We start from the raw sequence: 13918 nt of genomic DNA, 5'->3' as shown, positions 1-13918 counted from the left end.
ATATGCCTCTGACTGACTTTAAATAGCCATACCCGTGAAGATCCGGCGTAGAATAAGTCTTCAGCAACATATGCTTGCCATATTAGGGTATTTTTCAACATGCAATCTCAACAATTATTTTTTTCAAGAATATATTGGGTCAATTTATTTTTTTAGATAAAATCCACCCCCATCCCTTGCCACCGAATATCAAATGGTCGGTCCGTAATGTATCACTATTTTGGATACTTGTATTCATTGTGATACTTTATGTCACAGGGAGTCTTCTAACCTGTGTGACCTGGCCATTCATCAGCGGAACTAACCAGATACAGTACTGTGAAAGTAGGAAATACTTTGTGACGTTGCGTAATAAAGAATAACATTTACAAACATATTTAAAACAATTTATTACTTAGGCCACTCAATACAGAGTTATGAGGGTTAAAACGTTTAAAATTATGCACAGCAAACATGTATGAAAATAGTAAAAGTATATCACCCTTATTAATAACCGATTTACGTTTTTGTAAAATTGCATTGCGGGTTTTGGTACTAAAATTACATATAACATTATTTGATTAATCAAAAGACACTTGTTCAACTTCGCTAAGAGCATTAAGCCAGGATACTTATCACAACATTGTGCTAAAAGAGGTTAACGCTCATCATTATAAACAGTACGATTTAATAAAACATGTATTTCATCTGCAATAAAAGTTTGACAATCAAAACAGAACCTTTCATTCACTGGCGTATAATTAAATCTTCCCGACTCGATGTGTATAGGGGCTGTACAAGATCTGAATTGGCTTGTGCACTTCTGTGACCTCGAGGCATATATGTCGCAGAGCATATGCTGGGACAGTAATTGTTTACAAGTTTACAATGGAGTCTCAACTTATTCGATGAGAGTCGGTGGTTTCGTTAAAGGCGTGTAAACTAAACGGCTTGGGTCGTTGATCATTATCATACTTTCAAAGATGCTTCGCTAAAAGATCAAGGCACCGACTGTTCTTTATCCTGCGAGTAAACATTTTTTTGTTACGTCATAATGGGCTGACGTCATGACGCTGTTCAAATTACCTCCATGTGATTCTAACGTATCCTTGGTAACATCGTTCTCTCATTACTGTCAATCGGACATCGGATATCAGTGAAATAGTTTCTTTAAACTCGTCGAATATATGAATGTTATTACCTGGGAAGAAATATGGAAAGATTATGTCAGCCATTTCTGGTGTCCCCCGCCGTGATATTGCTGGAATATTGCTAAAAGCGGCGTAAAACCATACTCAGTCAAACCACTGTGTCTTTGCCACAACAGTCACAAGTCAATTGTCCGAGTCGGGCGTTGGTTCCCTACGAATAATATATGTCTCTCAGGACAAAGGAATGATCATTATTATGCTATTAATCCCAAATTTGTCTGATCCATAATCGTTTATTCACAGGCCAAAGTCATATGGCTGGAATAGTACACCGTAACATTGGACAACCTTGCTGTCCAACGACAATCACATTCGTCAAGGCCTCCCCTACGTGCCCGACAAGGAATTCCTATACAATACAGTTATTCAAATCTGTTTAGACATTTGGTAAGTAAATGCGTTCCAAACATATTAATTTAGAAAATAACGATTCACTAGTGATTTCACGATCTGAGTAAAAATAAACTTATAAAAGCGGAAAAAATTAATATTGCCGAATTTAACTTGAATAATTTGCCTTCTCTTACATTTTTGTCGTTTCAAATCATAGCTGTTACCTTGGTATATTGACACAGGGCAAATGATCAGTGAACTCTCAAGTTGGTCCACAACAGATTATCGTGAAAAAATTGAAAGCTATGGATTCTTCATTCTCATCGTAGTATGTTTGCTCTCTGAAATATATTCTTGTTTCCTTTTGTTATATACAGGGGAAAATTAGAGAAGATGAGGAGAATGAACCAGGTTAAAGTAATGGCGGTGTTCACACTATGCACTTGTCTTGTCAGCCTACTGATTTATTATAATTATTCCGAATTTATCCCGAGGGTAAGGATGCTTCTTGCACTGACTTCCAGAGACCACGAGAACACTACTGAGAATATCATCGCGTATGTGCACAAGGGTGCAATCAGTTCAGTGATCCAGTCAGGTGCAGGTAAACATTCAAAACAAGAAGCGTTTCTTTTGAACAGAAGCATACCCACGCCGATCACACGACGTAATGAACGACTTCCTCAGATGCTCCAGCAAACTGATAACAGTTCAGGTCAACCATTCCTCAATAAGAGACGTTTTTATGCCGTTTTAGGAGAGGGCGGACTTGAAAACAGGTTTCCACCTAGGAGGCCTTACCAAAGCGAGTTTCAGCAAGTGGACGTCCGAATCTTTATATATTCTGCAATATACGAAAATACTCACTCGTCAGTGCGAACTCTTATCCTTGTCCCGGAACCATTCCATCCTGTTTCCTTCGTTTGCGTACTGAAGAGAACAAGGTCACACATAGGTTATTGGGTTCAAGGTCATTTCCAACACATCCCTCCAAGTAGATGGGGTACCTACAAGTGAGTATAAATCTATTTATAGTTTCATAAGTGATACAAGTTATTAGAAAGCTGCACGAATACACAGACACGTATGTAGCTATAGTGTACGAATATACTACTTGGCTGATAACGTAGGTAATGAAACATTGGATTGAATATTATTTGTGAAACATATACCATTTTATATATACTGAACAACATTGAAAACGCACCAGCAATAAATCTTGAAATATTACAACAAACAACTGAAGCAATGACCGATTTTGATTAGAACAGACATAGACGGATTATTAAGAAAGACGACAAAGGAAACAGGAATACCACACAGTAATTACAATTACGTCATCAGTGTAAGGAAGTCACATAGGGTTAAAATGAAAAGTCAATATCTGGTATGTCCGCCATTGGCAGCAACACAGGCCATGCAACGTCTTCTCATTGATCGAATAAGTCTGTGAATAGTGTTCTGGGGCATTCCACTCTTGACGTAGTGTATCTTCAAGTTCTCTCAGGTTCTGTACTTGCGGACGACGTGAGAGGCGTTGACCCAGGTAATCCAATAGATGTTCAATTGGCGATAGATCGGGTGACAGGGCTGGCCATGGAAGCAGAGGCACATTATTGTTCGCTGGGTACTGTGTTGAAACACGTGCTGTGTGCGCTCTTGCATTATCTTGCTGGAAGGTGTGCATATCCTGGTGCTGATTTGCCAATATGTTATTCCTGTAGTAAAGGGCATTAACTATTCCACGACAAACATGGAGCTCTGTTCGATGGTTATGACTGATGCCGCCCCATACCATGACACTCCCTCCCCCCATCGATCTGTCTGTACAACGCAGTCATTGTGGTAACGTTCTCCACGTCGACGCCACACTCGCAGTCGACCGTCAGCATTCCGTAAATGAAAACGGGACTCACCAGAGAACAGCACACCATGCCACTGCCGCAATCTCCAATGACGATGCCTTTTGGCCCAACGCAGACGTTCATTTCGATGTCGATCAGTGAGTATGGGTCCAACATATGGACGTCGAGCACGTAGCCCTGCTGAGCGGAGACGTCGACGTACGGTGTCAGCACTGATCAATTCCGTCGGCCTTGTACGGTTGCTGCAGTCCTGGTAGCCGGAAGTGTACGATCACGAAGATGCCGACGAACAATATGGCGATCCTGACGTAGTGTAGTTACACGACGTTGACCCGGACGTGGTTGATCGCTGGTGGTTCTTGTCTGCTGGTATCTGCTCAGTAGCCTGAGGACTGTTGAATGATGGCATTGAAACCGTTGTGCAACAACTCTACTTGACGTACCAACTTGAAGCATGCCCAAGGCACGTTCACGTTCCTCTGCTGTTAATCTTGCCATTTCTTGTGTCGGTACCCTTTACGTCTGCAGCAACAAGTGATGTGGCTTTTAAAAGTCTGTCTTTTATAGCCCTATTCTGCATGCTTCCCGTGAAACAAAACACGTTTTCCATGATGTGCACGCAATTTGTTGCGTTTTGGCGATTTCGCTCACAAAAAAATTAGGAATGTGTTTTGACGAGCTGTTCTTCTTCATGCGTCGTCCAGAACGTCGTATATTACTCATTCACTTATATATTTTCATATGACTTAAGCCCTGATAAAAATACATCCATTTTCATGGTGGTGCGCTTTCAATGCTGTTCAGTATATTATATGTTTCAATAGGGGACTGAGTTATACAGTTGTTATATACTTTTACTTTTATTACTACTTCGACTTTTACAGACCGCTGTCATAGTGTTGTAACATTGCGGAGTGAGGCGTGAGACAACAAACAAAATAAAATAAAATAAATCCTATGCCGTCTTCTTTGATTTCTCATTTCAGTAATCGATGTGGATTTGTTCACTGCCCAGTACCTCAAGGCTCCTACCCGGCGTTCATCTCTGTTCTCACTGCCCGGATGTCCTCCCCCCTCAACATCCTCCCTGTCAACTATCCCGGACCCCCCTACAACCGACTGACGCACTGTTACCCTGCCCTGCATGGAAACTTCACTGACGTCAACACACTTGTCACAGCCCTGGAGACCAGCAGATACTTCGGGACAGACAAGTTCCTCATCTACAACTACAGCATACCAGAAGATGTCAACAAAGTGCTGCTGCACTATGAGAGGGAAGGCATTGTGGAGATGAGGAACTGGAAGCTTCCCTTCCCCCCAGACCAGATCCACTACTGGGGTCAGATGGCGAGTATCCATGACTGTGTCTTCTCTCAGCTTGGGGTAGCCAAGTACGTCCTCCTTGCAGATGTTGATGAAATTGTTGTGCCCAAGAAACATGTCTCGTTAGTAGCTCTGGCTGACAGACTACTGAATGCAAAAAACCCTGATTCTCAAAATGTGTATGGGGCCCTCATGTTCAAAAATGCATTCTTCCCAATCTATGAAAGTGAGACAAAAGTCGAGTTCCCTGAAAAGAAGGATGCGAAGAAATTTAAAATGCATGCATTTCTGCATACCTACAGGTCTTGCATCAATAAGCCTGGCGACAGATCAAAAATTCTCGTGAAACCCGAGGTCGTGAACCTGATTCATGTTCACGGAATGGAAAAGTTCCTCCCTGGTTGGGAGATGTATGTTGTTAGTCCAAAAGTCGCTCTAATGCATCACTACCGGGCGAGTAAAGACCCCAAAATGTTTCATCCATGGAGTGAGGATTTTACCTTTATAAAATTCAGCAATAGTCTTATACCAAAGATAAAGGACCGACTTTTACATCTACAGAGTAAACTGGGAGTAAATATTTGATCATGAGGCAATATTTATTTTGAAGTGTGAATTGACCAGAAGACCCGCCAGACGTCCCATTTTGACAGGTAACCACCGTCAAGCACGTATACAGTGGTGCAGACAGCGTCTACGCTGGACGGCCATGAAGTGGGGACAAGTTCTATTCACGGACGAGTCTCGATTTCACCTCAGCCACAGCGATGGACGGACTCGAGTGTACCGACGTCGAGGTGAAACGTTACGTCAATCATTGTGTCATGGAAGAAGATCGGTTCTGGGGCGGCAGCGTTATGGTATGGGGTGAGATTACAGCAAGACAGAGGACCCGTTTGATAGTGGTAGAGGGAAATCTCAATGGACAGCGCTACCGCGACGAGATCATCGGCCCTGTTATTCTACCGTTTTTGCGTCGTCATGGCCCAGGCATTACCATTCAACATGACAACGCCCGGCCTCATATTGCTCGACTTGTTCGGGATTCTCTTCAGCAAAACAACATGAATGTCATCCCCTGGCGCGGCTCGCTCCCCTGATCTCTCACCAATCGAGCACATGTGGGATGAGATGGATCGGCGCCTTCGACGTCAACCACGTGTTCCACAGACACTCCAGGAACTTCGAAACATGCTCCAACAGATATGGACAGATATCCCACAGGACTTTGTGCGACGCCTGGTCCATTCCATGAGACGAAGATGTGTTGCTTGCATCGCAACCAGAGGTGGACTCACGCTATTGATTTGTAAATTGACATTTTGGCATGTTCATGTTTTTTATGAAATCACGCATTTTCAGAAGTCAGTATGGCAAATTAAACCATTTGAACACTTACAGGTGTCTTTTATCTGTTGCAAACCGAAATTGTTTCAGATTTGCATTAAATTTCATTCAATGTCACAGGAACTTTTGTTGTTCAGTATAGTTCACATGTAATCTTAAATACATACACGTTTCAAAGTATATCTATAGATGATAAAAAACAAAAACTATTTCAATGTCATATTGTTGGATTGTGCAAGTTCGTGGGTTAACACGAATAGGCTGTGACAGAGTGTACAAAGTGTCATGAACTCTGTGTATTTACATTGTGAATATGATATATTTCTGACGATGTAATATGTATCGGTTATCTCTAAATTTCGTTTTTGTTGATATCCTAATAAGATTGTCAATTTTGAAAATTCTGGTTCTATTCCAGTTTTGTCTTTGATCCATTTTGTAAGGTTGTTCCAGATATGTTTTACAATTTTGCACTCAAAGAACATGTGCACTAAGGTTTGTTTTTCAGGTTTACAAAACTTTCAAAGAAATGATTCATTATATCCCATTTTGTACAGTAACTCGTTTGTTGGTATAATTCAATTCTAAGAATAATACTGTATTGGTACCATTTTTGTTTTGAGGACACATTATATGTGTGGGTGCTAAATCGTTTGCCAATCCTTTACCGTCATGTTAAGGCCAAGATCAAGTTTCCATCTTTGAATGTATTTTCGGGATATCATATTGTTGGATACTTTATTTTATACAGCCCCCCCCCCCCCCCCCCCCCCCCCCCCCTCCACACATGGTATTAAGGGCAGATGTAACTTAGATGTAAGGGACATACTCTTACGCTTTAGATATTGTTTTATTGCTTGGATAAGACTAGAATATTCCAGAAAATGTGTTTTACAGTCGTATACATGTTTTAGGTCTAAAAGATCAAGAAAACTTCAGCTCTCGTCTATCAAATCATTTACAAGATTAATACCTTTTCCGAGTAGTGTTTATGATATACCGGAGTGTTCCCGATTCTTATATTCGTAGTTTGCCATAAAGGTTGTGATAATATATCTCTTTCCTCTTTGATAGAATTTCCCTTTTTTTCTATTAAATTTCCCCCATGTACCCAGAACATCTTTCCAGAAAGCATTGGTCCTATCATTAATAACCTTTTCCGAAACAAAGAATTGGCATTTTTGCAGAAAATCAATTTGTGTTGGAGTTATATTATTAATCAAAAGAGTGGTTAGTTTAGAGTGTGGATGTGAATGGAACAAACGTTTATTCCAAGATATCTTTTGAGCGTTGATTGCATTTTTATTTTAATATCAGGCCCTCTTCTACCTCCCTCTTCATAAGGTTTCGTCATAATATTTCTTCTGATCCAGGTAGAAATAATGAGTCTTCAGCAACCCATGCTTGTCGTAAGAGGCGACCATGCTTGTCGTAAGAGGCAACTAACGGGACCAGGTGGTCAGGCTCGCTGACTTGGTTGATGCATGTCATCGTATCCCAATGATGATCGATGCTCATGATGTCAATCACTGGATGTTCTGGTCCAGACTCGATTATTTACAGACCGTCGTCATAAATCAGCAGTATTGCTGAGTGCTTCGTTAAACAACAAACAAACAAACAAACAAAACTGAGTATGTATGTTTCTTCTATTGATGATAGACAGCCTCTGTGATCTAGTGGATAGAGCGTCTGATCCCTTGGCATACAGAGACGTTAAAGGATTGTACTTGTTGTTACACTGCCTTGCGTTAAGGGGATAAAGCAAGGCATGAAACTGAACTGGCGCAAGAACCTGTTCTTTTCAAATAAACGTATACTGTGTCTCAGGGGAGTTATCCTTGTCAAACTGCGGCATGGTATCTCAGTGGGCAAGTACTATAAAGCCGGTGTAAGATGAGTGGAGTGGAGTGGAGTGGAGTGGAGTGGAGCGGCGTGGCGTGGAGTGGAGTGGAGTGGAGTGGAGTGGAGTGGAGTGGAGTAGTGGAGTGGAGTGGAGTGGAGTTGAGTGGAGTGGAGCGGAGTAGTGGAGTGGAGTGGAGTGGAGTGGAGTGGAGTGGTGTGGAGTGGAGCGGAGCAGTGGAGTGGAGTGGAGTGGTGTGGAGTGGAGCGGAGTAGTGGAGTGGAGTGGAGTGGAGTGGAGTGGAGTAGTGGAGTGGAGTGGAGCGGAGTAGTGGAGTGGAGTGGAGTGGAGTAGTGGAGTGGAGTAGTGGAGTGGAGTAGTGGAGTAGTGGAGTGGAGTGGAGTGGAGTGGAGCGGTGTGGAGTGGAGTGGAGTGGAGTGGAGTGGTGTGGAGTGGAGTGGAGTAGTGGAGTGGAGTGGAGTGGAGTGGAGTGGTGTGGAGTGGTGTGGAGTGGAGTGGAGTAGTGGAGTGGAGTGGAGTGGAGTGGAGTGGTGTGGAGTGGAGTGGAGTGGAGTGGAGCGGAGTGAGAGTGGAGCGGAGCGGAGTGGAGTGGAGTGGAGTGGAGTGGAGCGGAGTGAGAGTGGAGTGGAGCGGAGTGGAGTGGAGTGGAGTGGAGTGGAGTAGTGGAGTGGAGCGGAGGGGAATGGAGCGGAGCGGAGCGGAGTGGAGTGGAGTGGAGGGGATAATAAGAAATAAGACACTTACTAAAATTAGCAAGGGTAAACACATGTGGAGAATTAAACACTGAACACTATTAGTGACGACAAGGAATGGTATTTCAAAATAAAGGTATAATTCTAGTATTAAACAGATAATAATCTAAAAGACTAATACTGGTTCGAATGAATGAGTTCCGGGCCCGGTTTGTTTCCACATAACTAAGACGCCAAAAGAAATAAATCGCTTTTGGGCCTTTTTTTAAATAAATATGCTATTTATGCTAAATTTTGTTTGTTTGTTGTTTTAACGGCGCACTCAGCAATATTCAAGCTCTTTGACGGCGGTCTGTAAATAATCGAGTGATAGATAATCAGTGACCAGATAATCCAGTGATAGACATCATGAGCATCGATCAACGCAACTGGGATACGATGACATGCATCAACCAAGTCACCGAGCCTGACCACCCGATCCTGTTAGTCGCCTCTTATGACAAGCATAGTCGCTTCTTACGGCAGGCATGGATCACGAATTATTTATTCGATATAATGAATTATTTTATTCGATATAATGAACTAGATTATTCGATAAGGTGGTCCATCGTCGGAGTATACCGGGTGCGACGTTTACATACAAACATATTTGCCGATTCATTTATTGACGAATAATTCCTGCTGACCGAATGATAGCATTCTGACTATAGGTCAATATGTACCGTTATACGTGTTTACGTAGTCTCGCCTGCTGACGAGTATACACGTGATTTCTCGAACCCCAGCACCCTGGTCACGTGTTGACCGATATGTCGGCAGCAGGTCAGAGTTACTTTCGACAAAACATTCCATGAAAACATGAATGAACATGACACGGTATCTTCAATGAAGAACCACGTGCAGGTACAATCAACATGCCTAAAACATGGAATATTACATTAAGAATCTGCAGACTAGATGCAGGGGGAAGTTACCGCGTGTGTATACTCCTGTTTCACTGGGTTGTCTGGTCCAGACTCGATTATTTACAGACGCTGTCAAATACCTGGAATATTGCTGAAATCGGCGTTAAACAACAATCAAACATTTCAAGTGATACCTTATATCTTAGGACATTTAGACTTGACGTTGTTTACAATTTATATGAATTTTGTATTCGACTCCGAACTCGTTGAAAACTGACGAGTATACACGTGATGTCTCGAAACCCTGCACCCTGGTCACGTGTTGACCGACATGTCCACGGCAGGTCAGTGTTCGAGAGCAGGTGTATTGTCAATTACCCCACTGGCCGCATTCCTCGACACAAGTTCGTGTGTAGGACAATTAATGATCACGTGAAGATCTGAGACACAAAGTAAATAATGTCGTCGTTACTATGGCATTCATGCACTGTAATCTTCGGACAAGAGACAGTAAACTGACGGGCTGTTGTTTGACCTGATTGTAACCGAACACGTCTTGTACAAATAGCTTCCATGACAATTATCATTCATACTTACAATAACAAATTTGAAAGAACCCAACAGGGAATCCTAGTTTTTAAGTATAGCTCGTCTCACCGAAAGTCAGAGTTCGAGTCTGAAGGTCTTCAGCATCCCATGCTTGTCGTTAAAGGCGACCATTCTTTTCGCAGCGGACGACTAACGGGTTTAAAGTCCAATCGGAATTCTCAGAGCACGTTTTAGAGCTACATTGTTGTGACCATTCACACAAAAGTTTGCTCCAGCATCTTGGAGAGCGGAAGGTCAGGGGTTTGATCCCCGAACGTGTCATACCAAAAGATCATAAGACGGTACTTGTTGTTACCCTGCCTGGTGCATGCCAAGGTCGACTCGGAGTCAGTAAACGGTGTCTGAGTTGCTTAAATTTTGTTATCTCAGAAGGCTAGCACTACAAAGTCACACACACACACACACACACACACACACACACACACACACACACACACACACACACACACGTACATGCATGTCGCTATATAAGTGCATAATCTTGGATTCGACGTTTGACCCATTTCACCTCATCTCACCACGCATTTGGGATACGATGACGTGCAACCAATCAAGTCACGGAGTCTGACCACTCCAGCTACATGAGATCTAAAAAACCGTGCAGTAAGTTACATGCGAGCTTCACGCGAGCTTCACATCTGCATTATGCTACAGGTCAGAAAGAGAAGCAGGTTAATGTCGTATCAGAATTCTATGAGCAACGTTTGGAGACAACATGGCTGGGATCATTCATTCACGGTCCACCCAATCTCATTAAAATCAGATCTTAGTCACGTCAGAACGACCTTTCATCCGACCAATCAAAGCGTCGCTTACCAGATCATGAAAGTGAAGTCGGAATGTGTTTTTTAATCATTCAACCTCGAAAATTAACACGGGTTATTCCGAACGACAGTTACGGCCCGTGGGATAAACATTTGAACGGAGGAGGCGTTCCACAGAACGCGGGAAGCACTGCCAAAAATCGCAACCATATATTAGACACTCTGGCATGTTCGTTTGTTCACCTGTGTCAACATTTTTTTCAAGCGTAGTCTGAAACAGAGGTCGCCAGGTTGAAGAGTGCCGTAAAGCTCGAGAAAGCTGCTTTCTAATTGGCTGATGTCGACTTCTTGTTAGTCGTTTAAGTGGTCGGTCAAAGTTCGCGCAAGGTCGGTCTGACGTGACCCGTAATGGGATATCCTCAGATCTTTGTTTAGCGGCAGCGAGAACTTAGATCTGATTTTAATGAGATTGCGGTCCATCGGTCGTGAAGTTGTATAAGAGATGTCTTTCAGTCACCATCTGTCATCGTAAGTAAATGAATGTCAGAAGCCACAGCAATCCCCGACATATCCCCGAGCATGACAAACAGATCCCCATTCTAAATAGCTCTTGCGACATGTCCCTTGGGTCCTATTCTGACCCGGAATGTCCAAAGGCTACACTAAAGGGAGGCAACACTAGTATCTCGGTTATGAATGCAACACTGTGGCTCCTCTTAACCTGGAATGGATAGAAGTAGCTATCATTAAGGTTTGCACAAACACTGTACAAGCCTTTAATGTATAGCTTCAAGTTACATAGCCCCCGGCCCTTCTCCCTGGGTTACGTCCACGCCTCCTGACCCAGCACTTGGGAAACTATATCGGATAATGAAAGCTCTCGTTGCTGGGTCAACATACGGATGAACAGCGGTTGTTGATTAACATCACAATACAAGGAGGTGTATATCGGGGTCATTACGCAAACGTTCAGACATGTATGCAAGCTATCTGTACATAATATGGTTTACTAACACAGAAAGAATCAGCTGCATGTGTCTGCACAGGAAGGATTTCATTTCCCTGGACCTTAACTGAGTCACAGAACATGTCAAACACAGATGTACCACATGGAGTGAGTGAGTTGGTTTTCACGCCACTTTGAACAGTATCAGCTTAATGTGGGAGGAAAGTGATGCAGGTCTCAGACGTTTACCACTCGTTTACCACTTTGGTGAAACCCATGAGTACGTGATGTACTGATCTGTATTAAGCTACATGCGGTGAGGTGAAGTGAAATAGGGCTTAACGTCGCGTCCAAGATTTTTGCACTTATATAGCGACGTGCGTGTACGTGTGTGTGTGTGTGTGTGTGTGTGTGTGTGTCTTCTTGTACTAGTCCGAACTGATGCCGATTTATAGTGCTAGCTCATTGAGATACCATGCCGCAGTTTAGCATGAATACCCCACTCAGACACAGTACACTGACTCCGAGCCGATCAGTCCTTGTTTTAGCCCCTAAATGTCGAACGCCAGACAGGGTAACAACAAGTACCATCTTTTAACGTCTTTTGGTATGACGCGCCCTGGATCGAACCGCGGACCCTCCGCTCTCCGGGCGGACGCTCTACAACTAGACCACGGAGGCGGCCTTAAGTTGCATGAGATCTAACACCGTGCAGTTAGTTACAGGTAAGCTACACGTCGGCTCCACATCTGCGTTATGCTGCACATCAGAATTAATTAATCTTCTCAATTAATTTTCAGAACTACAGAGTAGTATTCAGCTCCTGGTCATCAACATGCTATCTACCAAAACCCACTAATCTACAGTTGTGGGACTCGTGAGCCACATCCCACCAATAAGCTTCACTCTGTCCACAGTTTCCTATGTTTGAAAACAATTATATAACTGGTCTGATCCCTCTACTCGCAATGATAAACATAATGCGGCACAATCAACTTTTACGTGCACATACTTGTATCCTTGAGAAATTATCATTATACGAGGGGTGTTATTTCAACATAATGTCCTCCGAGGTCAGAAATGACTACATCGTCTTCTGCAATATGCTTGCCAGTCTGTTCTTTCTTCAAATTTGGGAAGAGGTACCGAATCTGATGAATACTGACGAAGCTCAACAACAAACTTGTGCACAGGCGCATTGTCCTCGTGGAACAACACATCTTTAGTGAGATTACCACCAGGTTTTGCATTGATATTCTCGCGCCATTGCTTCAGCAGATTGGCATGATGCTGTCCATCTCGGAACGCAGCCCACCGGTAGGATTCCAGCAAACCTACCAGGTGATGCAGCAGGCTTTGTATAGGTGATGGAGCACGCTTTGTATAGGTGATGGAGCATGCTTTGTATAGGTGATGGAGCACGCTTTGTATAAGTGATGGAGCACGCTTTGTATAGGTGATGGAGCACGCTTTGTATAAGTGATGGAGCACGCTTTGTATAGGTGATGGAGCACGCTTTGTATAGGTGATGGAGCAGGCTTTGTATAGGTGATGGAGCACGCTTTGTATAGGTGATGGAGCACGCTTTGTATAGGTGATGGAGCACGCTTTGTATAGGTGATGGAGCACGCTTTGTATAGGTGATGGAGCACGCTTTGTATAGGTGATGGAGCACGCTTTGTATGGGTGATGGAGTACGCTTTGTATAGGTGATGGAGCACGCTTTGTATAGGTGATGGAGCAGGCTTTGTAAAGGTGATGCAGCAGGCTTTGTATAGGTGATGGAGCACGCTTTGTAAAGGTGATGGAGCAGGCTTTGTATAGGTGATGGAGCACGCTTTGTAAAGGTGATGGAGCACGCTTTGTATAGGTGATGGAGCAGGCTTTGTATAGGTGATGGAGTACGCTTTGTATGGGTGATGGAGCACGCTTTGTATAGGTGATGGAGTACGCTTTGTATGGGTGATGGAGCACGCTTTGTATAGGTGATGGAGCACGCTTTGTATAGGTGATGGAGCAGGCTTTGTATAGGTGATGGAGCAGGCTTTGTATAGGTGATGGAGCACGCTTTGTATAG

General features: G+C 43.3%; 1 protein-coding gene across 1 annotated transcript; it reads left to right on the top strand.

The window, feature by feature from the left end:
* Positions 1-1437: 1437 nt before the first annotated feature.
* LOC124148618 lies at positions 1438-5429 on the top strand. The gene is made up of 3 exons (XM_046519799.2): positions 1438-1577; positions 1901-2536; positions 4375-5429. The coding sequence occupies exons 2-3, from the start codon at positions 1917-1919 to the stop codon at positions 5297-5299; spliced, it is 1545 nt and encodes a 514-aa protein (XP_046375755.2). The 5' UTR covers positions 1438-1577; positions 1901-1916; the 3' UTR covers positions 5300-5429.
* The last annotated feature ends 8489 nt before the right edge of the window (positions 5430-13918 follow it).

This window comes from Haliotis rufescens, unplaced genomic scaffold, assembly GCF_023055435.1.
Source record: "Haliotis rufescens isolate VD_foot unplaced genomic scaffold, xgHalRufe1.0.p SCAF_13, whole genome shotgun sequence".
In the NCBI taxonomy this organism is placed as follows: domain Eukaryota; kingdom Metazoa; phylum Mollusca; class Gastropoda; order Lepetellida; family Haliotidae; genus Haliotis; species Haliotis rufescens.
The sequence above is the reverse complement of the archived record's forward strand: the minus strand, read 5'-3'. Positions and strand labels throughout refer to the sequence as shown.